Raw genomic sequence first — 24,562 nt, 5'->3', positions numbered from 1 at the left:
GCAACCCGAGTCTCAAAGTTCCTATACTATATTAGCTATGATACAGTATATCGCGATTTCAATTTACTTACGCAGCCAGCGACATATCCACTCCAAATCAATGATACTTCTTGGGGTCTTCAGGGGGCGGCTTAATGAGCCTAGCCTCGGTTTTGAATTCTGCGACAGTATCCATAACAGTCTTGTAGTTAGCTGGTACGGGGCTTGCTTTTTGGAACGCATTTTCGATCAAGTCCAGCTGTCCAATAACCCATTTACGAGCATTGTCCGTTCGTGCTCGATACCAGTTGTAGTCAAACTCTTGATGAATTTCATGCAATCTTTTGAGTCTTGGTACGGCGCCTGATATCTGGGAAGAGGCAGCGAGAAGGCCTTGTCGATTCTTCTGGATCTGTTCTCGTACTTCTGCTCGGTTCAAATAGCGAAATACAGATATAGTCTTCCTACTAGTCAGTTGAATTCTAAAAGACGCTCATTGAGTGGATAATACTTACCCATTTAATGGGATCCAGGATTCCATCATGGCCGTTTCCACCTTTGATTGTCGCTTTAAGAAGTTTAGCAAAAAGAGAGGGGTCTTGAACTGTGGCGCCATCGCTGAAAATTCGGCCTTTAACCTGGTTCAGATTACGGTCCAAGAGTAAGAAAGGTAAGCGATTGCCTTTAGAGCCAAATCGATCCATGAAGTAATCGTTTGGGCTCTTTACAACTCGACTTGAACCTGCCGAGGGCAACTTAGGGAGGACATCTTTTGACCAGTAATCGTAGATATCCTTGTAATCAATGGCTTGAGTCACCATCTGAGTCCCGTTTGGCAGTATTCCGGTCATGGCAGTCTCAAGAAGAGCGGTAGCATACTGGAGCTATTATAAAGTCAGTTATGTATGCCGAGGCAGGCAGGTCAGAGTATAAGAAAATTTGGTCTCTGGGGTCGTGAGAGACGGGATTATTAGGCCATTTCTTTTTGTACCCCAAAACGTAGAAGTCAAATCTTCTGATGCCCTGGTTGGGGTATACGTACATCTGGATTATGGTCTGTGTCAACCGAAGCCTCGATTTGCTTTTTTGTCAAGTCGTTCCTCGACACTACGTCGAGCTTAGTCGCAAAGCAGCCCGCCTTTGCATCATTCCTATGCGATCAGAGTGTTAGTTAAGAGTTGTGGCATATGGGTGTCCAGTATTCGATCGACTTGCCTGTAAATAAAAAGTGAAGCCTGCGCACCTCGAGTACTACTGTGAAGTACAGTGGAACCAGGGTATCCGCGAGCAGTCACATTGGCAAAGTAATAATTCTTGCCCATCGTAAACTTCCTGCTGAGCTTTCTTCGTCCGCTACTCGTTCTGCCTCGTTCCTCAAGGCCTCCCGAAGCTTCAGACCAATCTGCAAATTTGTCCGGACCACAATCATAGCTCTTGTCTATCTCACACAAACCCCGGGAACAGGTAATGGCTTTCGGGTTGTGTTGACAACAGAGTGCTTTGCGTCGGCCCCCTTAAGAGATATCGGGTTAGCAATAATGTCTTTGACCCACGAAACTCGATACATACATGCGCAGGAGTCTTTGTCGCCCCCATAACCTTCTGTCCCAACTGTGACTTCGTAGTTGGCACATGAGTTCTCTGCACAATCACCTTGTCCAACCCAGTGACAGTCTATCAGGGGTTCAGGCTTGGATTTTGGACAGCACAGGTGTGTTCCAAACCAAAGAATCGAACAATGGCGAGGGAATTGGGTAGAGTAGGCGACTGAGTTTTCGTCCTCACTGCACTTGCCACCGCTATAGTTATCAAAGTTAGCAAACGTTATTCCATGGTGATAATGTAAGAATATGATCTCACCAGCCAGTCCACTTGCACCCGGATAGTAGTTCATCGTATTCTTCCTCTTCACAGCAGAATGCTTTCCATCCTCGGTCACACCCGTAGTTGCTTGACTCTGTTTTGAAACCACCACCGCGTTTTGATTGGAACAATCTGACCTCGCCAGTATGGCACTGGCCGTTGCAATCTCCACCACTACCACGCCATGTACATGTCTTAGGAGCAATGGTTTCTTCGCAACATATGGCTTTCCCTTTGGAGGTCCAGTACTATCGGACATTGTTAGTGATAAAGTTGGGAATGGTCACAGCCGACAAGACAAGGGCCAAATACTTACACCGCAGACCTCGAATCCGACTTTCTTGTAACCCAAACGGCAAGAATTATCGCTCTTCGCTTCGCATGTGTCAGATTTGTAGCAACGATCGTCCATTAGCCCAAAGTATCGGGTATCACGCCGCTGTAGGGTCCCCAGGATAGCTTCGCTATCACTTGAAGCACAAGTATCGGTTGTGTTCTCTTTACCTGTAAACAGGTATTCTGATACAGCTGATCCCATAGATGGTTTATCCAGGTTACCGTCATCCTGGCTGTCAGCAGATCCTTGAACCAGAACGAACAAGGAGAGAAAGATGAAAAGAGTCAATACAAGTCTAAAGACTCGTGAGAAGGCATGGCCCCTTGCGGAAGCCGACTTTGGAGCCATGAGAAACATGGATAGATTCGATCGAGAGGAGAGTGGTATTCTTTTCTTTCGATGGAAATTTGGTTAATACAGAAGAAACCGAGAAGTAGGGATATTTACTTGTATAAATAGTCCTAATATCTAACTTTTTCTTTTTCTCTCTTCAGGTAAGTTTCCACAACGTAAGTTAAGCTCACGAATTAGGAACTAAACTCTCAGTTTTTGCTATGGGTAGGGCATTCTGACTTGCTTCCTCCATTTCTCCAAAGATTTGCAAAGATTTAATGTATATGCTGTATTATAGTATCCTGCTGGGTTGGCTTTATATCGCGTCGTCACAACTGGATATGGCCCACCAAGCTTAGAAAGATCGAACATATGTCTATTGGCACAGATTTCCCCAGTCGAGGGCCTCTACAGTAACAGCTGGCGTAGCCAGTAGAGGCAGTAGAAATGCCAGTAGATCCAGCCGATACATTGAGAAGACCTGATACGAGTTGCAGCCTACTCATTTTGTCTTGATCTAAATTCAGTTGTCGTAAGAGCAACCCTACTGTTCCTATCTACTGAGCTTCGATTTGTCAGGACAACCAAACTTACTGTTATGAATATGACGTGTATTGAGGAGAGTTGGACATCTACTGAAAGTCAAAATACATAGATAATCTGAGAGAACTTTACAAAACACATGACAGAATTTTCTCAGCTCATGGCAACCTAGTTCTGACCACCATGAACACGCACGCACAGCAACGAAGCCTGTAGTCACCGCCTAGAGCATGGTAGATTTTTTTCTCACTCAGTTTCGCCCCGAGCTTGCTTGAAACAGAGCTCTGACTTGACTTAGACTCTTATCATGCAGATCGAAAGTGGCAGTAAGTTCTTGTATCTGTGCGTGATCATACCTAGACAAAAACTTAGATAAACTTCAAATTGTATGGTTGCGTAATACTCCCTCCTATAGTCCTTATAAGAAGAGACTATCCTGAATTTTCTTACCTTTGCATCTATCCTCTCATTCCAACCACACCACCACTCAAGCACGATGAAGATTCTCTTGGCTATACCTGTAGTGGCATCGTTCCTCCAGGCAGCTGTCGGTCAGCAGCTGGGCTGGGTATACCCTTATGACTCTATGGCGCTGAGTGAGAAATGCCTGTCGATGTTGAACACTACCATTCCAGCATGCTCACCTGCATTGATGGAAAATGCGCCCGGGCCGTAAGCAGAGACAAAACACAGAGAGACATAACTAACTGTGGTAATAGCCAAATCATGTACGACATTCTGGACAGTGAAACCTTGAGCGAGGTCTGCCATGAACGCTGCTATACCAGTTTGAAGGAGTTTCGAGCCAAGGTTGTATCTGCATGCAACACTGAGATGGATGCAGTGGCCTTTAAACACAAAAATACCATCTTTCCACGTATGTATAACCCGTTAGTACTGGGATATCTATGTCATGAGACTGACTCTCTTGTTAGCAACGTATATGGCTGATCTACTGCTGCTTTCATATGAAGTCTATTGCTATCAAGACCGGTGAGTGATGCTAGAGCATACACGCTGACACATGACTAATTGGCATCAGGGACACTGGGAAATTCTGTGATCTTCAGTTGGCAGAATGGCGAAATCACAGGGAGTCAGACAAACCACTTAGGTGTGAGGACTGTCTACTTGGTCCACAGAGGGTGCAGCTGCAAGCACCCATCGGCTATGACCAGGACGATGCAGACAAGTTCCATGACTTGACGTCGAGTTGCAGTGCTACTGGCTATGAATATGCAACACCCACGCAGTATGCAACAGGGTCCACCGATTGCTCGGGCCCAGGTGACCACGACGACTATGTGGTTGTACCTCGACTACATCTACCTCTGGAATGATATAGGAGATTGATGGTGTTGTTGACTTCAGAAGCTAGAGGTTTTATTAAAGGAAAACCCAGAGAGGAGGAGAGTGACAACAATTAATGAGGAATGTACCCAAGCCTTTTGATACTACTAGAGAGGCAGGCCGCTTGAGGCGTAAGATACGAAATTGGCAAATTAGTTTATGCTGCTTAGGCAATGATATGAGGCTGTTTGTTTTTACACCCTTAAACGTAGAGGTCAACTTTGCCTTGGTCGAGGGATACAAATTTCCGGGTCGCCATGTATGATGCGTGTCAGCTGCAGATTCGATTCGCTTTTTTGTCAATGTATTTCTTGGAAAGACATCGAGCCTTCGACAAGTAGATAGCCCATACTACAACTTGAGCTGCTCACCCTTCTGCCGGTCTATAATTTGTCTTAAAACCAACGCCGACTTCTTAGGGGTTCTCTCCAATGTCTTATAATCGGTAAATGTCACCCCGAACCGGGGTCCATACCCATCAGACCACTCAAGATTATCCATCAAAGACCAGGCAAAGTAGCCCTGGATAACCGAACCGTCCTCTGTTACAGATTTACCAATCGCGTCTAGATGGTCCTCAAAATACTTGATGCGATATTCATCCTGCACAGACTCCTCCCGGCTCATCTTTTCCTCCCCTGGACAGGGACAGCCATTTTCTGTAATAATGATGGGCTTGCCGTAAAGGCGATATACCCTCGTGAGATGCTTGCGAAAGAGATCAGGGCAGGATCGCAGCCAGTGAAGTCCGCTCTCTAGACCGACAGGCTCACCGGCCTTGTTGGTCTGTAGCTCATCAAGGTTACCAATGAAGTCGGTATCCAGGGCTGGGCTGCTTCTGTGTCGTGCAAATTGAGAGGTGTAGTAGTTCATGCCATAGAAATCAGTCTCTACTGAGCGGAGAAGTTGCATGTCGTCGGGTGTGAAAGCTGGTAAACGCCCTTTGAGTTGGTCGCGCATACACCGAGGGTAATCTTGACCCAAGCTGTTGGGATATCAGTGATGAGTACTTTCATCATTTAGAAGGGACTCACAAGATAGGGTCAGCGAACCATCCGATATGAAACTGCATGCGTATTTCAGCAGCTTCGCTATCTTGCGGGTCCTTCTTGTCCCATGGTTCGTAGTAGTCGCCATTCAACGAGATGCCTATTGAGCCGTTTTGTGACTGGCGGAAATCTTTGTTGTAGGCCGCTACAGCACGGGCATGGCTCATGATGAGAGCCTTTCCAACAATCCAAGGTTCAGTAGATGTGTCACCTTCTGTAGACTGGGGATTGGTGCTACTTCGACCAGGAGCATTGCCTCCTGTTGCGTACCCCTATGATGAATGGTCAGTCAATTACATCGTTGTTTGAGCTATAGCAAGACACTACTCACAAAGATGGACACAATCCAAGGTTCATTTAGTGTGATCCAGTGTTTAACACGATCGCCGAATCTCTCATAACACAGTCTCGCATAGCGCTCAAAGTCAAGCTGGGACTCTTCAACGTCCAACCAACCACCATAGCGTTCATGCAGAGTCTGCGGCAAGTCCCAATGGTACAGCGTGACCCAAGGAGTGATACCACGGGCAAGACAACCATCGATGACTCTGTCGTAAAACGCAATGCCAGCCTCGTTTATGGGATCATGTCGACCGCCAAGAGGAATTACACGCGACCACGAAATAGAGAAGCGATACATGTCTGATCCATAGCGTTTCAAGAGATCAAGGTCTTCGTCTAATCGATGATAGTGATCGCATGCAATATCACCGTTGGCACCTTTTGTTCGGGTTGGTTCGAGATGGCAAAAGGTATCCCAGATTGAGGGCCCTCGACCATCTTCAGCTACCGCACCTTCGATTTGGTAGGATGCAGTAGCGAAGCCGAGTTTGAAGTTGCGGGGGAGAGAAGCCATTGCAACGTTTGTCTTGTAAGTTGATGCGAACTCCTCAACAAGGAACTTGCTTTATTGGCGTTCTTTATAGCAAAATGGTCTGATAATAACGATAACATGATCCTCGTTATTAGTTACAAAGGAACTTATGTTACGGATCATACATAGGGCATTTCCGCTGATCATGGATATCGATCAGTATTTCGCCGACACATTTCCCCGTCGGGCTAAAAGCGTGCGTCTATTCGTGTCTAGCTTGATCTCCCATTTCTCCGTTTGCCCGTAGCTTGGAACTTAGACCCTGACCATTCCCCACGGGGAAAGCAAGAACCATGATCTGGGGTTAATGTAACGGATTTCGTTCCGCAGCAGGCTTTGTTACTATAGCATTTACGAACAAATCTATGCCCTCAGCCCATTGCAGTTTGTTTATAAAATTGTGATACTTCGCCAGCTTCTTCATGATGGAACTACACTTGGTTTCTCAGTCGATTCTTGTCCATTAAAAACACAATCTGAATCCTGTTACAGTACCTCACAATGGCTCCGAAAGTGGCCCACGCCACAGAAGACATCCGGTCACCTATCGATTTGACTACGATTGCTCCATTTTGGAAACGCAAGAATGGAGTTCTTCTCTATTTCCTTCTCACATCCTCGCTGTTTGCCAGTATGGCGCTGGGCATCGACGGGTATGTACTTCCCTCCAATGTTAAATCCTACCTATACTAACAACAAGTCAGCTCTATGACCAACGCTCTTCAGACGCTCGAAAGCTGGCAAGATCGTTTCGGCCATCCCACCGGTTCTAAACTTGGTTTCTTTGGAGCTTCCAATGCTATTGGGGGAGTCATTCCCTTTATTTTCCTCAGCTGGATCAGTGACGTCGCTGGCCGCCGCGTGCCAACAGCACTGGGATCAGTGGTTATCATCGCAGGCGTCATGGTCCAGCTCTTTGCTACATCCCTCAACATGTTTATTGGCGGAAAGATTGTTCTTGGAATCGGCTCTTCGCTTATCCAGATGGGTGCTCCCGTTCTTGTAACAGAGCTATCACATCCCAAGGAGCGCGTACAGATCACAACATTGTACAACACCAATATTGTTCTTGGCTACGTTATTGGTGCGTGGGCTACATATGGGTGTTTTCGCATTCCCAATCAGTGGTCATGGAAGCTTCCTACTCTCGTGCAAGTTATACCATCAGCGTACCAGCTTATTCTCATCTTTTTCTGCCCCGAATCACCGCGATGGTTGATTGCCAAGGGCAAAGTCGACCAAGCACGCGAGATTCTCATCAAGTACCATGGAGAAGGTGATGCGAATAGTGAGCTGGTCAAGTTCGAGTGTGCAGAGATTCAACAGTTTATCGACAAGGAAGCTGAACAGAACATGACATGGAAGGAGTTCTTTTCCTCTATTCCAAACATCAAACGCCTTGCGCTTTGTTTTGCAACTGCGCTGTTCAGCCAGAGCTCCGGAAATCTTCTCGTATCCAACTACTTGACGCAGATTCTGAAAGACACGGGTATCAAGGCCGAGAAGGACATCACACTGGTGAATGGCATGGTAACTATCTGGCAGTACATCGTTGCCATCACCATGACGCTCCTAGTTGACAGGTTCAAGCGTCGCACATTCTTCCTTGTTGGATCCGGCGGTGTTCTTGTGACATTCATCATGTGGACTATTGCCGCAAAGCAATACCTCGAAGGATCGTTAGCCGGTGGACGTGTTGTTTTGGCGTGCATCTTTCTCTTCCAAGGGTTTTATACCTTTGGATGGACGAATCTGGTCGTGACATATCCACTTGAGATTGTCACCTACCAGATGCGAGCAAAGACCTGGGCATTTGTGCTCCTTACTATTCAGGTGGCGTCCATCTTCGGTGGGTATGTCAATCCCATTGGACTGGAGGCTATTGGATGGAAGTTTTACATTTACTACTGTGTCTGGGTCGCTATCATCTTCTTGGTTGTATACTTCTTCTTTGTCGAGACTTCTGGGCCCACGCTTGAGGAACTGACATATCTGTTTGAGGGAAAGAGCACAAAGCAGGAAATGACCAAGGAGATTGAGATAAAGAAGGAAGAGCATGATTTCGTTCATGAGAAGGGCGTCTGAATATTCAATGCAGCACAGGGAAAGTTCTAGTCTAGTTGTCACTCTGTTGAACATCAATTTCACCTATATTACTATCGCAGAAGTATTTCGCAATGCATCAGAAGCCTTGGAATCTAGCCGAGTAAGGAGATCGAGCAGGACTGTAAAATCGCTCCGGGCTCTCATAGCGATGGGCGAGGACCCATTTCTGTGTATAATCTCCAAAAGACTTGCTCCAGTAAGTCTTATCTTTTCGACCTAGTTGTAGAGGGTTAACTAGCTTGAATCAGTTTCTCATTAGTAGACTTTACTTACATAAGGCTCGCCGTTTACCTGCAGCGACCAAAAGGGTGCTTCTTGTATGACGCGCAGCATATCTCGAGCAATTTCCGTCTTTCGGAGATCCGAGTGTCCCATCTCGGCCTTGTAGAAGGGCAAATTCTCTAGCTTTTGAGTAATGACCATTCTGAGGCAATGGATTGACACTTGGAGGTTCGCGCACTGAATCAAGAACTGTTTGGCGGTTTCTCTTGAGCCATCCACTAAGGCAGCGAACGTGTATGATTGCAGATAAGGGGGCAGATCATCTAGACATGTGATGAAGCGGATATAAAGTTCATCAAGACGATCTTTGTCTTGCGCGCCGAGCAACGACTGGAGGTTTGTCATGCCCAAGTCTTGGTGCCCTCGATCGTGCATTAGTCTCAGCTCCAACAACAGATCAGATGCGTTTTGCCATAGACGCAGGTTGGCATTGAAACCTTCTATGCATGTTATTCTCACGACATCGGAATTAGTTACGAGGTTACCAGGAGACAGAACTGGAGCTTCGTCCTCAATGCCGGAAGGATACGCCGTGGTGATTCCTGCCTCAAACGAGAATTTATGTATAGTAATAGGGCGATTGTTGAGTATGGCGGCAGATTTATCGCCCATGTAAACAATCCAGAAAGCTCTGCGGCGCAACTCGGCTTCGACAGGCTGCAAACCTTCGAGCGAAGTCTCTAGATTCAACTGCATCACTTGTGCTAGTCTCGTGGCTTCTCCAAAGATATGCCACGAGTACTTGGGCTTCCCTGCAGCATGAAGGCAATTGGAGTGAAAATATCGGATAGTGATGGAGTTTGCATTCGGGCTTTCCAACTCGGCCTCGAGAAATTGGTTCAAGCAAGCCCGCGAGGCATTGAGAAAGATGTCAGCCACGGATTGACCCTCTGGAAAAAGATCTTTTGGCAGTAGAAATGCGGCTTCAGCGCAAACGGCTGTTATTAGAGTGAAGGTCGTTTCTGGCCATAACTCCAAAAGCCCCGTGCCACGGGCTATTGGGAACTGCGTAAAATACGACAGAGAATCGCGGAGACTTGGCTCATGCACCAGAGGCGTGAGTGGATAGAGATATTCGAAGAATAGGTCGAAGCATTGGGTCACGAAATGATGCAAATCATTCGTGATAAAAGCCAATGCTCCCGATAAGTCCTGCCATCGTTGTTGACTAGTCGTCGCGTCACTCGATACAGACACAGACACAGGGCTGACCATCAAAGAAGGCGAAAGCCCAAGATGAACGGCACTAGAATCCCAGCCAGCGGACGAGTCATTGCTGGCGGACGCAGTTAGTTCCGTCGTTGAATTTTCCCCCGTTTGTCCTTGACCTCGACCTTGAGATCGAGACTTCCTTGTCCGGGCTTTGGGGCCTCGGCGGGAAATGGGGAGATCAAAGGTGCATCGAGCCCCTGATTCCCTACAGCTATTGCAGCGATCATCCAAGTCTCTGAGGACACACTGTTGCTCATCAGCTGAGTGCTCGCTTAATGAATTTCGCCGATGCAGATGTCTTACCCTTGCTTTTCGCCGACGGCATCGGTCACAGGCTCTACTGGCTGGTCCTTTTTGGCTTGGTGTGTTTGTATCTGGGAAATCTGGAGAAGTGGGCGTGGGGCTGGTCACCATTGTGGTATTTCTTGAGAATGATCGCTATTAATTAATGAGTCGAGGCGGGGAATTGAGCGGTTAAATATGTTTTCCTCATGTCCTAATTTTCCTATTCCCCGCGTAGACTCATCCTCTTTGATGATTAGCGTCTTATAGAGTCCGGGGTTGAGTCTGGGGTAATAAGCTTTGTTCAACTTTACTTTAACGGTTTGTCTTACAAAATAATCCCTGTTTAATTGTAGCTAGGTACAAGTCGTTATTTGCTTTATATAAAGACGAGGCATGATCGCCAATTGACTCATCTCTTATCACCGAGTCTCTTCACTGAGAAGCCAGAAGCCCAAAAAGGCTCAAAGACGAATCCATCTCATTTTTGCCATGAAGTTCTCTTCGTTAGGCGCTGCCTTGGCCCTCTCTCTGCCGTTGGCCAAGGGTTCACCACAATACACCAACTCCAAACCGCCGTCTTGCCGTTTCGGCCTTGAGTGGTCTCAAAAAGATGTACTCCAACGCCCTGATGACTTTACTTGGGACCTTCTCTACTGGGAAGGCAAGTTTCATCAGAACGATGTAGCCTACAACACCAAGAATGGCATGTCGTACGATGGTACCCAGCTTGACTGGAAGACTGGTATGCGCACCAAAAAGCATACCTTCAGTGCTGCCAGTAAAGAAGTAAGTGAGTTGTAACATGAACAACTTTAGTACTAATAAGCAACTCAGGCCCTGCAAATTATGCTTTACGCCCAAGCCATTTCGGGATCGAAGGAAGCTGCCCGTTTTCTAACTCCTGAGAACCTTCAAGCCGCCCCGGTATTTGCTGCATCTATCATGGAGACAAAGCTCAACACGTACAAACAGTTTAATCAGACTTATCCTGGCTTCGGTGGCTTTCTTCCTTGGATCAAGACGGATGTTCAGAAGATTTCGCCGCAGGATGATTGGGATGACAGAGTTCCAGGTCTGGACAATGGGTAGGTGACATGACACTAGGTTATTTACAAGATCAGCCTAATAACAATTCTACCAGGGAGCTTATTTGGGCTGTTTACGCCTGTATCGAAGCCCTTCAGAGACAGTCCAGTGCAAAATTCCACAAAATTGCCGACGGGTGGCAGCATTGGCTCGAGTATGTTGCTTCAACTGCTCCCAAGATCTTCTACATGGGCAAAGGGAAGGTCTGTGCCGTGACTGCAATCAGTGACCAGACTCTCTCAGTAAATCACAAGCAGCAGTCTTACAAGTGTGAGACCGAAACCTACCTGGATGATCCCTACGAGGGAGAGCTTTTGACCTACTTCTTGCAATTCTTTACCAACTTATCTAAAAAGGATAAGCAAACACTCTGGGAATACAAGCGACCCAAATTGGAGAAAGCAGAATATAATAAAGGCGGTGTCGGTCCCATCACTGTTCGAAAAGGTATATTTTACTTGAAAACTCCGTGTCTCTTCATACTGACAAACCTATCAAAGGGTTCTGGTTCTCCAGTCATGAGATTTGGAACCAGCTCGAGTTGCCATATCATGATGTCGAGATCGTTCGGTAAGTTATCAAAAAAATTCAAGGGTGTTGCATGAAGCTCATTCATTATCCAGACGCCTATTCAAAAACGGTGAGCGCGCTCGCACGTGTAACTCTGTTGTCACTAGATCTCCTGGTCTCTACGCTTCGGTCAACAACTCGACCGATCCAAAGACTGATGAAATCATCGGCTACATTTCGCCTGCCGGTATTCCCTCAATCGCTAGTCAGAAGGATCAAGAGCTCGATGTTATCACCCCCTACGGTGTGTTCCCAGTTGTCTTGTTTGATAAGGCGACTGGCCTTGCCTGGTGGAGGAACATGATTGTTGCCAAGAAAATGCAAAGTACGTGTAAGCATTCTTCTTTATCCAGTACATGTAACTAACACGGTATGTCCTAGATCCTTACGGCAGTACTGAATCAACTCGCATTGACGGCGAAGGTGTTTCAGCGCTTGTGACATGGGACAGCAAAGTCACTACCGTGGTTGCACTTATGGGTGGAGTTGTCGACCTTGTGCGGGATCGTATGAAGTCGGACGGCGTTTATAAAGAGTTTTTGGAAATCACAGAGGTAAGTGCTATACTGGAGACATTGGAATGCTTTTCTGACATTACTCAGCGTGAACATGTTCGAGTCTTTGGCCATGACTTGAAAGGTGAAGATATCAAGTTTTGTCTTCCCAACAACCAGGTACCTGATGCCGGGTTGAAGGATTTCACAGCCTGCCAAAAGTAGGCAATTTCTTTCTGCATGTTTCAGTAAAGAATTATATCAATAGCTTAGCGACGTACAATACATACAGTTGCTGTATGGTTTCTTGTGACAGAGATGAGTGTAAGTGACAATGATGCTATCCTGGCGACCCTGTAACGGCGCGACGCCCGATACTTTGGATTAGAATAATGATTGCTGCTATTTCTGCATAAGTTCTATTTCTAACGCAACCTATGAGTTATTCTAGGGTGCCCATCTACAAGAAAATTCGTCTCTGTTGATGAAGTCGATCTGTATGCATGTCTAGGGTAAGCTCAAGCCCATTTTTAGAATGAACAGGGGTATACCTCACCATGCATAATAACGTCATAAACTCTGCACCCAGTTTATGAAACTTGAGAACTGAAGGATGATCGTCGCATCGTGCTACAAGGTTAGAAATCCCAAAACGTCACGAATCTTGCTTGTTCCCTTGAGTCATGGTGCGTGTGTGTGATGCAACTGCCAACTGGCAAGTGACTTTTGCACAGTATTTTGCAACTCCCGAGTCAAGTTGGAAGTACATGCACGCTGTGACGATATAAAAGACCCTTGGCTCCATTGATATGCATGCTTACCTGGTTGATGTGTTGAAATTGCTGATGAGGAATGAGTTCAAGCCTCAGGGTATCGGAAGGATTAGCCACTGGAAGCATAAGACACGAAATTGGCAGATCAATTTATGCTACTTAGTACTTACCTATTTTTATATCCTAGAACTTGGGACGTCAACTTTTCCACCGCCCACTAGGTATCAGACATCTCCCAGGAATATACTCTCGTTGATCAATGGACCCTGAATAAGCTATCTCACAGAGAAGCTAAACCGAATACAAGATATATCACTGAAATGCGTTGTGCTCTTTGCAAAAGTCTGTTCTTTTAGATCTAGAGTACCTATGGTAGATCTGCCAGTTGACCTAGGAGTAATTACGTCCATCTACCAGCGATACAAGCATCTTGAATCCTTTGTACAACTGCTGGGGTATTTTGCATGACAACCAATTCCCACGGATATCAATCTCACTGCCTTTCATCCACTATAATATCATAATCCAGCCTCTGCCCAACAATCCCACCAAAAAAATACAGGGTAAAGAAAATATTATCAGTCAAGACATCTCATATAGACAAGAGTCCCACTGAGATAACCGTAAACTTGCCTGCAAGTCTGAGCGAGGTACATTCATCACCACAGTTCTCGACTACGTCGAGGTGACCCTCCGCTGCTTTGGGGTCGCCATGAATCAGAGCTTCCGCCAAATGCACCATCATCACCCCCTTGGCCAGGCACAGCTAAGAACACACCAGTTCCGTTACCAACCATAACACTGCGCCGAGCATCCCCTCGATCCCAACCAGGTCCCGTCACATCCGCCGCCAGCCCGTAGCTGCTCATCGGCCGTCGAGACGTTGTTGAGCCAGATTTGAACATTGGATCAACTGACACAAAGTTCCACTTGCCGAACTCGTCGCTCTTGGTAAAGACTTCGAGTGTGTGTGTGGGAGCTGCTGAGGTTGGCATGCGAGGTGCAAAAGGATTGTTCGAGCTGAAACGTTTGCTTGGTGGCTGGACATGTGATACTGGCCTTCTGTTCATGGGGAGGTTTGCCGAGGCGGGTAACAAGTTCGAAGGGGGTGAGAAACCAAACACAGGGTTCGACTTCGACGATGAGTTAGAACCAGAGCGAGTATGACCTCCAGCGAATGCAGCGTTAGGGGGTGGAAGCCCCTGAAGCTGGTCAGGGAAACTCTCATCGTGCACGTAAAGCTGTCTCAATTTCGGAAAACCACCGCCAAGGATAGATGTCGCGAGGAAGGTATAGTAACCCATCGTTACGCTATCAAAGGGACCCGTTGACGCTGGGGAAATCTCATATCTCAAAGTTTCCAGAGACCGAGATGAAAATGGCCGAGTAACAATTGAGCTCGGGAACTGTTCTGTAACCTTGGACTGGATTGCAAGCGTCTTGAGCGATGAAGCCATGGTAAAGATTTCTTGCAAGCTTGCTGGATGCACACCGGTATCCTTTAGCGTAAGGACTGTCAAGGCTTGCTGAGTCTCTTGCCATGCCAGATACGCAATAAGACCTCTCAAGGTCACACCGGGCGTATCCTTAAGCACGAGCTCTTTGATGGGGGGTAATGTAGCCATTCCGTCTGATGATGAGAGGACCTCGTCCGAAAGGCCTGGTGTGTTCGAGACCTTCAACGCCTGTAGGTTGTCGAGACTACCGAGAACTGCTCTAATTACTGCAGGATCAACGTTGAGGTTGTTCAATTCCAGCACTTCCAGGTTGGGCCACACTTGCCCCGAAGCTAGCATGGCCAAACTACGCTCTGAGCCACCAACGTAGGTCATCTTTCGAAGGTTTGGACATCGGGCTTGTACTTCGAGTCGGAGGGTCGAATAATGAGGATCGTCGCAGAACATGCCCTCTGGCAGATCGACATATTTGAGGTTTGGGAGGACGGCAATGGTCTGTGCAAGCTCGACTTGGGAGGACTCGCGCAACATGTACGGAAGCTTCAGGTACTGAACGTACTTTCCAATTCGTGTCGGATCATCGCGAACGGTGCGCCGAAGAAGACGTAGGCGAGCCTGGGCCGGATCCTCAGGTATGCCATTACGGTCGAAGCGGGAGGTCTTTTTTCGTCTTTCGGCGAGCCATTCTTCTAGGCGGCAATAGTGGACTGGATCGATGCGAACGCTGTGATATCTGGCAGACAGGGGTTAGCGACTCTATGTCATCGGGCCACCTCAACACGACTTACAAGACTTTGACCGCGCTTGGACGCCATGCGCGACAGACTTGGACACAGTGAGCAACATCGCGCAGGTCACATAGCATACAGACGCTGTCGCTTGAACTGGCACTGCCTTCACAAGTTTCATAACTCTCGTCAAGGGCATGCGGGCAAACAAAAGCAAAGATGCGCTCAAGGACCTTTGGCGGTAGATGAGCAAGCAAATATGCTGAATTTCGAGTTGGGGGATATAACGGCGGACATCCGGCACCCTGAGGGCGGAACTCGAAAGGAACGACAAAGTCAGAGCTCTGGCCACCACTGCCAGCCTTGTCCTTCTTGTTCCGACGTCGGAAGGGGTTTCGCATCTTGGCGTGGTGGTTTGGTCGTGGTTTTGGTCGAAGTGACAGCTGGATCGAGACAGGGGGGTAAGGTTCAGGGCGCGAATGGGGAAAAAAGAGAGTGAGAGGAAGAGAGAAAGGCGCGCTGTATATGAAAGAGAAGGAACAGAAATGCGCCGCAGAAAAGTATTAACAATGAACAAACTTCAAATGCTCAGGCTCGGAGTGAGAGAAGAGAGATCGACAAGAGGCGAGAGGGAGAAGAAGGAAGCGAAGGAGGGGACGTTATTAAGAGAGACCTTTGGTCGATCCTCAAATCCAAGTCATCGATTCAATTGGGTTTGATTTCTGGGGAACCGATCAGTAGTAAAAAGATTGAAGGGTAATTACAGGGGTCTCATCAACGTTCCCTAATAGAGGTAGGGTAGTACCTGCCTTTTCCGACCGGGGGTGGAAAGCACGTGCCAATTAAACGTAGGTCCGAATTGAAATGGAGGGAAGGAACAAAGAACCAAACGCGTGCCTGCCTTGCCTTTGCCTGTCTGTGTAGAACAAACAGCAAGATCAGACGAAGTATCGCAACGTTGAAATCTCTACTTGGCATAGACTGGACGGGCGACAAGCTTCCAATGTTTCACCATATCAAACGCTATTTCCAAACATCATACAGCTTTAGCCTTACCCCGCCAGCCCGCATTCCTCAGGCGCTGAGTGAGTGGCGTCTGAAAGCGCGCCATCTATCTTTGGCTCTTGAATCAGGCGCTTTGATAATGGTTACAACAGAGATCAGCACCAAGATTGGACCTCCTTGCTCCTTGTTCACGGGCAGATCAACAGGGGGGAAGCGGAAACGAGAAACGAAGTCTTGGCTGCCAGGAATGGAATAACGACAAAGACAAGACAGAGATGGCTGGCTTCTCGTTCAATGTCAAACTTGTCCTGCGTATCACAGACAAGCAAACACCACAAATATTGCATTGCATTACGCTGGATGCTTACCTATCCGTTCCCCCTTACAGGTACCTGAACAAAGTTACTTTCAGTCAGCAACATTTAAGGAGAAAAGGGGGGTAATCAGTCAGTAAGCCATCGTCTAATAGTTACGTGTCATTGGTGTAAGCGCTTCTGTTTCTAGTGAGAAAATCAGCCCAAATCAAAAGCCTAAGCGTGTCTCTTTCTCCATGATCGTCGTACTGGAGGACCTTTCGCAAGCGCAACCAATGGATTACCCCAAAGTAAACAAGGGTCATCCTTCAAACATCCATGTCTTGGGGCATGTTGAAGAAGCACACGCGCTGCTACATCGCTATGGTTTGTGATTAATTTAAGTCGCTGTTTCTGCTTGTTTGCTTTTGGTTAATATCGACGTTTGGACCCTTGACATGACGTCAATTAGCTGCTTCATCTCATATGAGCTGAAAATGCTGGCTGGGGGTTGAAGGAGAAATGGTAAAATCATGCACAACCTCCGTGACGATTTTGTATCCACGTCTTTGCCTGATCCAATATAACATGCTATAACAAAACACTTTATCTGTTTTTGAAGAATCCACCAGATGCTAGCTTTATTTGATTGGGTTTTGAGTACTCACAGCCCCAAAGATATCACTCAATATGTTTTGGCAAGGCAGATTGCATATTAATCGCCGTCAGCCCAAACGTCGAAACAGAACAAGCTGACAAAACATGGTAATGAGCAAAACAACAACAATGTGCGTCTTGGCTACTAAAAATGACACGACCTTTTGTCAACTATGCGTCGCTTCTTACAGGCTGCTCTACGATCCCACCTAAACAAATTGCGATATTACCCTAGAAACTTGACAGGCCAAAGGTGCTCCTCACGTCTTTACAAACCTCTCAACCCAGAGACATCTCAAATTCGACTACTCAGGGTCCCTCAAGACCCATCTTCTGGATTCGAACTCGTTACAGCATCACTAGATAACAAACCAAGATATGCAGCACTGTCATACCTCTGGGGCAATCCTGAGCACTATGGCCAAATCACAATCGAGGGTAACACTGTCAAGATCCCAGATAACTTGGCCTCAGCATTCCTTTGTATTTTGAGCGATGAGCCTTTTCGCTCGCAATCTGATTGCCAATACCTCTGGGCGGATGCGATATGCATCAATCAGAATGATCACGAGGAAAGATCTCAGCAAGTTCAGCTCATGCGTCGTATCTTTCAACTTGCCCACTTTACTCTCGCATGGGCTGGACCGAAGGACTACTCCCTTGCTTTCGATACTATTAAAACGATAGGAAAGATAATAGATAAAAACGCCACCAAGAAGGGCATTGTGTCCACGACGCCCTTCGACGTTGAGTGGTTACGGGGTTATCCCGAGCTTTGTCTCGACAGAGGATCTAACCTCCCCAACAACCATCTCGTCGATCCCTGGTCTGCCGTGGCCGACTTTCTACAACATCAGTATTGGAAGAGGGCATGGGTATTCCAAGAAGTCGTCCTTGCCGACCAATTAGTCTTCATCAGTCCAGGGAAATCCAGCCTGGAATGGTCCACCCTCCGTGGTATTCCACACGGCATCGATTCTATCATGAGGAACGACACGAAGCGGCCGGACTTTCTGTCAGATACAGCGTGGGACCTCTTGAGCAGTCGACTTTCCTGGGGCAAGCTGTCCTGGTTATTGCTTGCCCAGGCACGTACCAAGATACCTGACCCAGATGGGTTCAAAGGTTGGGTAATCTCTACTTTTGCAGTCAATTTGGAAGCCACCGATCATCGGGATCATATTTATGGTCTTCTTGGAGTGTCTGGTATCCCGATGAGCCCAAACTACAGCCCTGAGAACAGGGCTTCGCACGTGTACACCAAGTATATCGCTGGATGGTTGAAAGCTGCACGCACCCAAAAGACGATGCACGTACGCACTCCTCTCGCCTTCCTGTCCCTAGCAGGAGTAGGAAAGTTTGGTGAATCCGACCTACCAAGTTGGGTACCAAATTATCCAGAGAAAAAGGACGTGGCTGTCCCATGGTGCTATGAAGCTAGCGACATGAAAATATTGGCTCATGGTGCGCCGTCTTCACTGCCAGCGGACCTTGACACTTACCCGTTTGTCGTCGAGGAGACTCAAAGTCTATTTACTTGGGGTGTTGATATGGGATCTGTTACTTTGACAACAGAGTACCCGAGAGGCGAAGATTATGCAATTCTTGCGTCGTTTATGTCATTAGCAAGCTCTTTCACGGCGCGCAATTCACGTTACGTATCCGGTATTCCAGCAGCGCAGGCCATTATTCGATTAATACGTGTCAACTCACTTCAACACACTACTCGGGACTTGATAGATACCGCTATGAATCTGGCCATGCTAATGGCTTACTTCAACCAAGAACCATCCGACACTGTCCAGAAGACCTGGGGCAGTGACTGGGATAAAGACATTCTCAAGCTGGCCTTTCCAACAATAGATGTGACCCAATTGGGAATCAATCCAGACATCCTCTCGGAACTCAGCTCCTGGGATAGACAGCGGCGTATAGACGCCACTTTCGCTATTGTCCCCTTGCTTCACCATTACCAATTTTTCGAGACAAGCGAGGGATACTTGGGTGCAGTTGACCATCAAGTTGTGAAAGGCGATCGCCTCTGTGTCCTCGCAGGCTACGACAAGCCAGTCATCTTGAGGCCTAATGTAGACGGATCTTACGCTTTCATAGGGTCGACATTGGTGATAGACATGGACGATGACCATGTTCTACAAACCCACAAGGCTCAAGGTAAATGGCTAGAACTGCAATGAAGTTACAAGAGGGCATTCGGTCCAGCTTTAGAGAATATAATACAGTCAAACACGAGAGTACGCAGTGTGTGATCTAGCAATGTCATTCATTCCCAGACTTTACTCTGGAATCAATAATTCTATCATACATAGCTGCGAAATTGATTACAAGGGTTCTAGATAGATCGTCGTAGCCTGGGGCCGAACTGAGTCGGCCGAGACTTGGGTCCCAAAAACCATGCCCGTCCTTCAAAATGCCCCCCTGTTCGCCTCGTAAAACAAAACCCGTGAGAAGCATCGTCAACACCCTCCGTCATTATTGCTGCCCACATAAGGACTATTATTCATAGAAGGTCTCAGCTGTGAAACCAACTGAGCTCAACCGTTTTTGAATAGCAAATCTCCAAACTGCTTTTTATATACGTTTGAAGCCGCTAATATCAATCCACATCCAACTCCAACGCGATGGTAGCTTACATGCTCGCGTAACATTATGCAGTCGTTACCGAAGCAACTCATCGAGACAGGCCAAGTTATTGATTGCAATACACATGTCCTATTTCGACGGTGTGGCCAGCCACTTAAGCCTTGCGGGATCGGGCAGAGGCGCTGTTGGTCTTGGCGCCAGTGGTAGAGGCACCGTTGGACTTCTTGACGGGAGTGGTCTGGACCAGGTGAGGGTCGGGAAGAGGAGCCTGGGACATGCGACGGAGGCTCTGTCGGCCGGTAGGAGCCTTTCCTTGCTTCTTGTAGGTGGCGAAGTAGAAGGAGATGAAGAGGACGAGGTAAGAGCTGATGGTGATGATACCGGAGAAAGCAGCAAACTCCTCGCCAGAGCACTTGCCAGCATTGGGCATCCATTGGAAGTAGGTTGAGGTGAAGTAGGTGTAAGAGGCGAAGTAGATGAATCCGAGATCAATGACGAACTGGATGATCTGGAGACGGGTAACCCACTCCTTCCACCAAACACGGACACCACGAGCGCTCTGGAAGTAGTACCAGTACATGACGACATGAACGAGGAGGTTCAGGACGATGGGGACCCAAGAGACGGAGGTGGAGCCGATGAGCTGAGTGTAGCAGAGGAAAGCGGTAGCACCATGGTGGTAGCAGTGGAGGAAGGCTGTAGACGTTAGTTTGCGGTTCTTTTTGTATATGGATCGGATAACATACTGAGAGGCTTCTTCTTGAGGAATAGGAAGACAGTGTCGAGGAGCTCGAGGTACTTTGTGAGGTAGTTGAGCTGTGCGTATGTTAGCTAGAGCGCATGTGAAATTAATTTCGCTGGATACTCACGTAGTACAGAACGACAAGGGGCTGGGTCCAGCCACCCTCAGCATCACAAATGGCGTGGAAGATACCGCCACGGACAACAGTGGGGAGAAGCTGCTCAATGAAGAGAGCCAGGAGAGTGCCACTGATCAGAGTCAGGTAGAGGTTGTGGATCAAGAAGAGACCCTTGAGCTTGAAAGGCTCGCGGTTGCGCATCCACTCGCGACCACCGAAGATGATGCAGTAGTAGATGACAATGAAGATCGATGTCGACTTGAGGGTGGACATGGGAGTCTCGAAAGGCACAAACTTGAAGTCATTGGCGGAGTAGCCGACAACAGCAGTGAAAGCCTTGTCGAAGATGGGCCACAGGTGAATACCAAAGGGACGGTCGATGGTAGGCAGCGGCAGCTGCTCGTAGAAGGTAGCGGGAGTCGCAGACATGATGGGCGAGTTAATTGATCGTTGGGAGCGACACAATTGAGACCACGAGAGCCTTTATTAAGTTGTAGGAGTAGGCGAATTACGTATTCGACGTGGCTTTCTTCTCCAAGACGCGACGACGGGAGGACACGTGAAGACAACTCAAGCAAAGAGTGACAAGGAATGACAAGAAGAAGAAGTTCTCCGGAGAGATGAGAAGTTTAAAGAAGAAGCCAGGTAAACGGCGATGTGGGAATGCGTAGAATTAAAAAGGAGAATAAAAAGGGGAGGAGGAGAGTAGAGTTTTAATTGAGGGAGGAAGGTCGGATAGATCAAAAAGGGGAAATTTCCATCCACACCGCGACCGCGACCGCTTACCATAACCTTCCACTGTCTACATCTGCACCTGCACCTGCACTGCACCTATGGACTGGATCTCCGGTGCCCGCGGGCACTAGGCAGTGGACTCTTTGGACAACAAGCAGCAAAGCAAAGTGAAAGTGGCACCTTGCAACGCATTTCCTTCCATTGAGGTGCCACTAGTACATCTTTGTAAGGGGCATTTTCGAGACTTGGCCCAATCTCCATGCATTTATGTTATTTCATGGCCAAAAACCCAGTGGACCCCGGACAACCAAGAATTGACCAGGCTCGTGCGCCGTTGGCTATCTTCCTTTGGGGAATCATGACACGCGCTCGCAGGACCAAGGACCACACGTGTAAGCAAGCCCCGAGATGAGATTAATTCAATTGGATTTATTACAGCTGAATTGCATGTGATATGCCCGGGTTATCCGAGTACATAGTTCTGCAGATAGGTAGGTACTATATCTACACGTGATGTACTCTGTACAATACCTATAAGACAAACCTCCACGATCCATTGTCAGAAAAGAACAAAACAGAGACCAAACAAAGATGCGGTGACGCTAGACCTCGAAATCCCCTGAAGCTTGCCCATGCTTAGTAGGTGGTAGGCCTGTTGTACCTGACCGTTAGGTTTGCTTATTTACTCGGTCTGCCTCCATCTGTCGTGCTTGTTATTGTTAGCCTGTGCCTGTGGTCCCGAGGCTTACTAGACGCCAAGACTGCGGCCATGACCGGGAGGTGGCACCCAACTGCTACTCATTGGTTCTGCCAAACTCGGGACAAAAGCCTGTTAGACAATCGTCATTTAATATCCGTACTTCGTACCACGATGATAGAATAGCCACATGTAAGCGGCATTGCCGGGACCGATCCGAAAAGATCGAGAGAGAAAGGAACTATTCTTCTGTGAAGTGAAGGCCAAGTCCTGTAACTGTCCTCAGAGCCCTTCAAAAGGGCCAATTGCTCATTGACTATGTATGGTATTCCTGATGGTGATCCTTTACTCCTTGATAATTTCATCTCGCGGCAAAACTCAATGCAACAATATCGGTAATTACCCCATATTGAATCGATCCGCGACTCATCGGCTGACTCGACGTGATTCTTCAAACTACTCTGTACCTAGTCTAGGTACGAAGGAACATTTAATCAAGATTTCGCTTAGCAGACGTCAACTCAACTTAATTCTTCCTTCTCCAGGGTGCGACGTATTGTCAAAGCATGAACCACAAGCGGCTGTGTGGCCGTGGTCGTGGCCGTGCTTGTGTCATGGTGTGGCTGTTCTATCCCGTCATGCAGATGTCAACCGAGCGAGTGGGTGGGTGCTGTAATCATTTTAATGCCAGCTCAACGATTGGTCGCTTTCAATTTCTATCGATTCTCTGTTACATGCCATACCAATTGATGAATTAGCTGAAGCCGAATAAACGCAGGTACTGAGAAACCTTGTATCAACTCAATTTTCGACTATCTAAAGCCTGGCGCAACTTGGAACTGCCCTTGAACTCAAGTTCTTCAACAATTGACTGACACCTGATAGTGACGAATGAAGTGAATTAGAGTAAGCTCTTAAAATACAGTATCACTACTGTGTTTCCCATACTAAATCGCCATGCTCCAACCGTCTGCCGTACAATTCGCACTCGTCCCCACGCCTACGCGATCAGGTATAGCCTTGCCTTAGTCATCAACTCTCAGCCCATCTGGTAGCCCAAACAAGTCTGCAGTCATCACCCGAGCCCGGAAAAAGCCAGCCCACTACTACCTCTACCACCAATACACGACCTCTCCTCCGACAACAGACAATCACCACTCTCTGTATACCTCCTCCGCAAAATGTCCGCCTTCATCCGTGTCGCTCGCGGCGTCCGCGCTGCTCCCATCCGACCTGCCATGCAGCCTCTTGTGGCCCGCTCGGCCGTTGCCCACTTCACCACTTCGATGCCCCGACGAAGCGAGCATGCTGAAGAGACCTTCGAGGAGTTCTCCGCTAGGTAGGACAGCATCCCGAGCCTCAATGGCCTGAGCCCTGCCTTGGAAGTCGATTTTTGGGGAAGGAAGTGGAAATATCTGGATTGGCATCTTTGCGTGGTTGTCTTGCGGCTGGGGAAAAAGATGCCGCAAAGCCCGCTTAGAGCTTGATCCCCACGCGATTTCCCCCGAATACCTTCCAATGCAGCCGCACAGGCTCTCCGCGACACTCAATGGCTAAAATTCGACTTCCCGCAGGTTCGAGAAGGAGTTCGACGGTGTCCAGGATGTTTTCGAGCTTCAGGTATGTCGGCCCCACGGGGTAGAGCTCGCTGCTCTCCGGCTGGCTCCCGAAAATGTCGTATGACTTTTTGGCTTATCAACAACTTACAGCGCAACCTCAACAACGCCTTCGCTTACGATCTTGTCCCTGCCCCCTCGGTAATCGCTGCCGCCCTTAAGGCCGCCCGTAGGGTCAACGACTTCGGTACTGCCGTCCGCATCTTCGAAGGTACGAATTTTATCGATCGGAGCTCGCTTGCCGTCTGCCCAACAGATTGATGACTGGTACAATCATCTGCACGATTTACCAGATCAACAACCCACCTAGCCATCAGCTTGATTTACTACTGTCGACGATTTACGAGCATATGCGATCCAGGACCAATTGCTAACTTGTTACGTCAGGTATCAAGACCAAGGTCGAGAACAAGGGCCAGTACGAGCAGTACCTCGAGGAGCTTAAGCCCCTCCGAGAAGAGCTCGGTGTGCCTCTGAAGGAGGAGCTTTACCCCGAGGAGAAGTAAATGGTGCCATAGCCTCAATATTTCGAGCCTTGTGTATACTGGATGTTGGCCGAGACGGAAGGGAATCAGACCAAGAGGTAGACGCGGGAGTTTGATTGCGGCAGCCCCAAATCGATTGTGTTTAGTCCCATGCGACTTGGCAACCCCTGCTGTGTGTTGATTCCCAAAGTCGAAACGATTTGTATATTTGACGTACAATTTATTCATCACTAGGTGATTCATTGAATTTTCAAAATATGTTTACTCACGATTATAGATCACATATCAGTTT

The 24,562-nt window shown here is 47.8% G+C and overlaps 10 protein-coding genes across 10 annotated transcripts; 5 read left to right on the top strand and 5 right to left on the bottom strand.

The window, feature by feature from the left end:
- Positions 1-97: 97 nt before the first annotated feature.
- FPSE_04165 (uncharacterized protein) lies at positions 98-2,527 on the bottom strand (the record flags this gene model as incomplete). The annotated part of the gene is made up of 6 exons (XM_009257283.1): positions 98-439; positions 495-863; positions 1,245-1,492; positions 1,549-1,778; positions 1,840-2,090; positions 2,159-2,527. The coding sequence occupies 6 exons, from the start codon at positions 2,525-2,527 to the stop codon at positions 98-100; spliced, it is 1,809 nt and encodes a 602-aa protein (XP_009255558.1).
- A 1,024-nt stretch (positions 2,528-3,551) lies between these two features.
- Positions 3,552-4,395, top strand: FPSE_04164 (uncharacterized protein; the record flags this gene model as incomplete). Its single annotated transcript, XM_009257282.1, has 4 exons — positions 3,552-3,727; positions 3,775-3,932; positions 3,991-4,048; positions 4,098-4,395. 4 exons carry the CDS (start codon positions 3,552-3,554, stop codon positions 4,393-4,395), a joined length of 690 nt encoding a protein of 229 aa, XP_009255557.1.
- A 361-nt stretch (positions 4,396-4,756) lies between these two features.
- FPSE_04163 (uncharacterized protein) lies at positions 4,757-6,310 on the bottom strand (the record flags this gene model as incomplete). The annotated part of the gene is made up of 3 exons (XM_009257281.1): positions 4,757-5,390; positions 5,440-5,726; positions 5,786-6,310. The coding sequence occupies 3 exons, from the start codon at positions 6,308-6,310 to the stop codon at positions 4,757-4,759; spliced, it is 1,446 nt and encodes a 481-aa protein (XP_009255556.1).
- Positions 6,311-6,829: 519 nt separating this feature from the next.
- Positions 6,830-8,413, top strand: FPSE_04162 (uncharacterized protein; the record flags this gene model as incomplete). Its single annotated transcript, XM_009257280.1, has 2 exons — positions 6,830-6,981; positions 7,033-8,413. The coding sequence occupies 2 exons, from the start codon at positions 6,830-6,832 to the stop codon at positions 8,411-8,413; spliced, it is 1,533 nt and encodes a 510-aa protein (XP_009255555.1).
- A 97-nt stretch (positions 8,414-8,510) lies between these two features.
- On the bottom strand, positions 8,511-10,342 carry FPSE_04161 (uncharacterized protein; the record flags this gene model as incomplete). Its single annotated transcript, XM_009257279.1, has 3 exons — positions 8,511-8,672; positions 8,708-10,174; positions 10,232-10,342. The coding sequence occupies 3 exons, from the start codon at positions 10,340-10,342 to the stop codon at positions 8,511-8,513; spliced, it is 1,740 nt and encodes a 579-aa protein (XP_009255554.1).
- A 360-nt stretch (positions 10,343-10,702) lies between these two features.
- Positions 10,703-12,588, top strand: FPSE_04160 (uncharacterized protein; the record flags this gene model as incomplete). The annotated part of the gene is made up of 7 exons (XM_009257278.1): positions 10,703-10,999; positions 11,048-11,298; positions 11,355-11,746; positions 11,800-11,869; positions 11,923-12,194; positions 12,251-12,423; positions 12,472-12,588. 7 exons carry the CDS (start codon positions 10,703-10,705, stop codon positions 12,586-12,588), a joined length of 1,572 nt encoding a protein of 523 aa, XP_009255553.1.
- Positions 12,589-13,795: 1,207 nt separating this feature from the next.
- On the bottom strand, positions 13,796-15,722 carry FPSE_04159 (uncharacterized protein; the record flags this gene model as incomplete). The annotated part of the gene is made up of 2 exons (XM_009257277.1): positions 13,796-15,326; positions 15,382-15,722. The coding sequence occupies 2 exons, from the start codon at positions 15,720-15,722 to the stop codon at positions 13,796-13,798; spliced, it is 1,872 nt and encodes a 623-aa protein (XP_009255552.1).
- A 1,727-nt stretch (positions 15,723-17,449) lies between these two features.
- Positions 17,450-19,471, top strand: FPSE_04158 (uncharacterized protein; the record flags this gene model as incomplete). Its single annotated transcript, XM_009257276.1, has 1 exon — positions 17,450-19,471. One exon carries the CDS (start codon positions 17,450-17,452, stop codon positions 19,469-19,471), a length of 2,022 nt encoding a protein of 673 aa, XP_009255551.1.
- A 560-nt stretch (positions 19,472-20,031) lies between these two features.
- On the bottom strand, positions 20,032-21,166 carry FPSE_04157 (uncharacterized protein; the record flags this gene model as incomplete). Its single annotated transcript, XM_009257275.1, has 3 exons — positions 20,032-20,573; positions 20,624-20,693; positions 20,747-21,166. The coding sequence occupies 3 exons, from the start codon at positions 21,164-21,166 to the stop codon at positions 20,032-20,034; spliced, it is 1,032 nt and encodes a 343-aa protein (XP_009255550.1).
- Positions 21,167-23,350: 2,184 nt separating this feature from the next.
- FPSE_04156 (uncharacterized protein) lies at positions 23,351-24,291 on the top strand (the record flags this gene model as incomplete). The annotated part of the gene is made up of 4 exons (XM_009257274.1): positions 23,351-23,508; positions 23,744-23,789; positions 23,879-23,996; positions 24,173-24,291. The coding sequence occupies 4 exons, from the start codon at positions 23,351-23,353 to the stop codon at positions 24,289-24,291; spliced, it is 441 nt and encodes a 146-aa protein (XP_009255549.1).
- Positions 24,292-24,562: the final 271 nt, after the last annotated feature.

This window comes from Fusarium pseudograminearum, chromosome 4 (assembly GCF_000303195.2).
Source record: "Fusarium pseudograminearum CS3096 chromosome 4, whole genome shotgun sequence".
NCBI lineage: Eukaryota > Fungi > Ascomycota > Sordariomycetes > Hypocreales > Nectriaceae > Fusarium > Fusarium pseudograminearum.
Note: the sequence above shows the minus strand (reverse complement) of the source record. Positions and strands in the feature narration are given on the sequence as shown.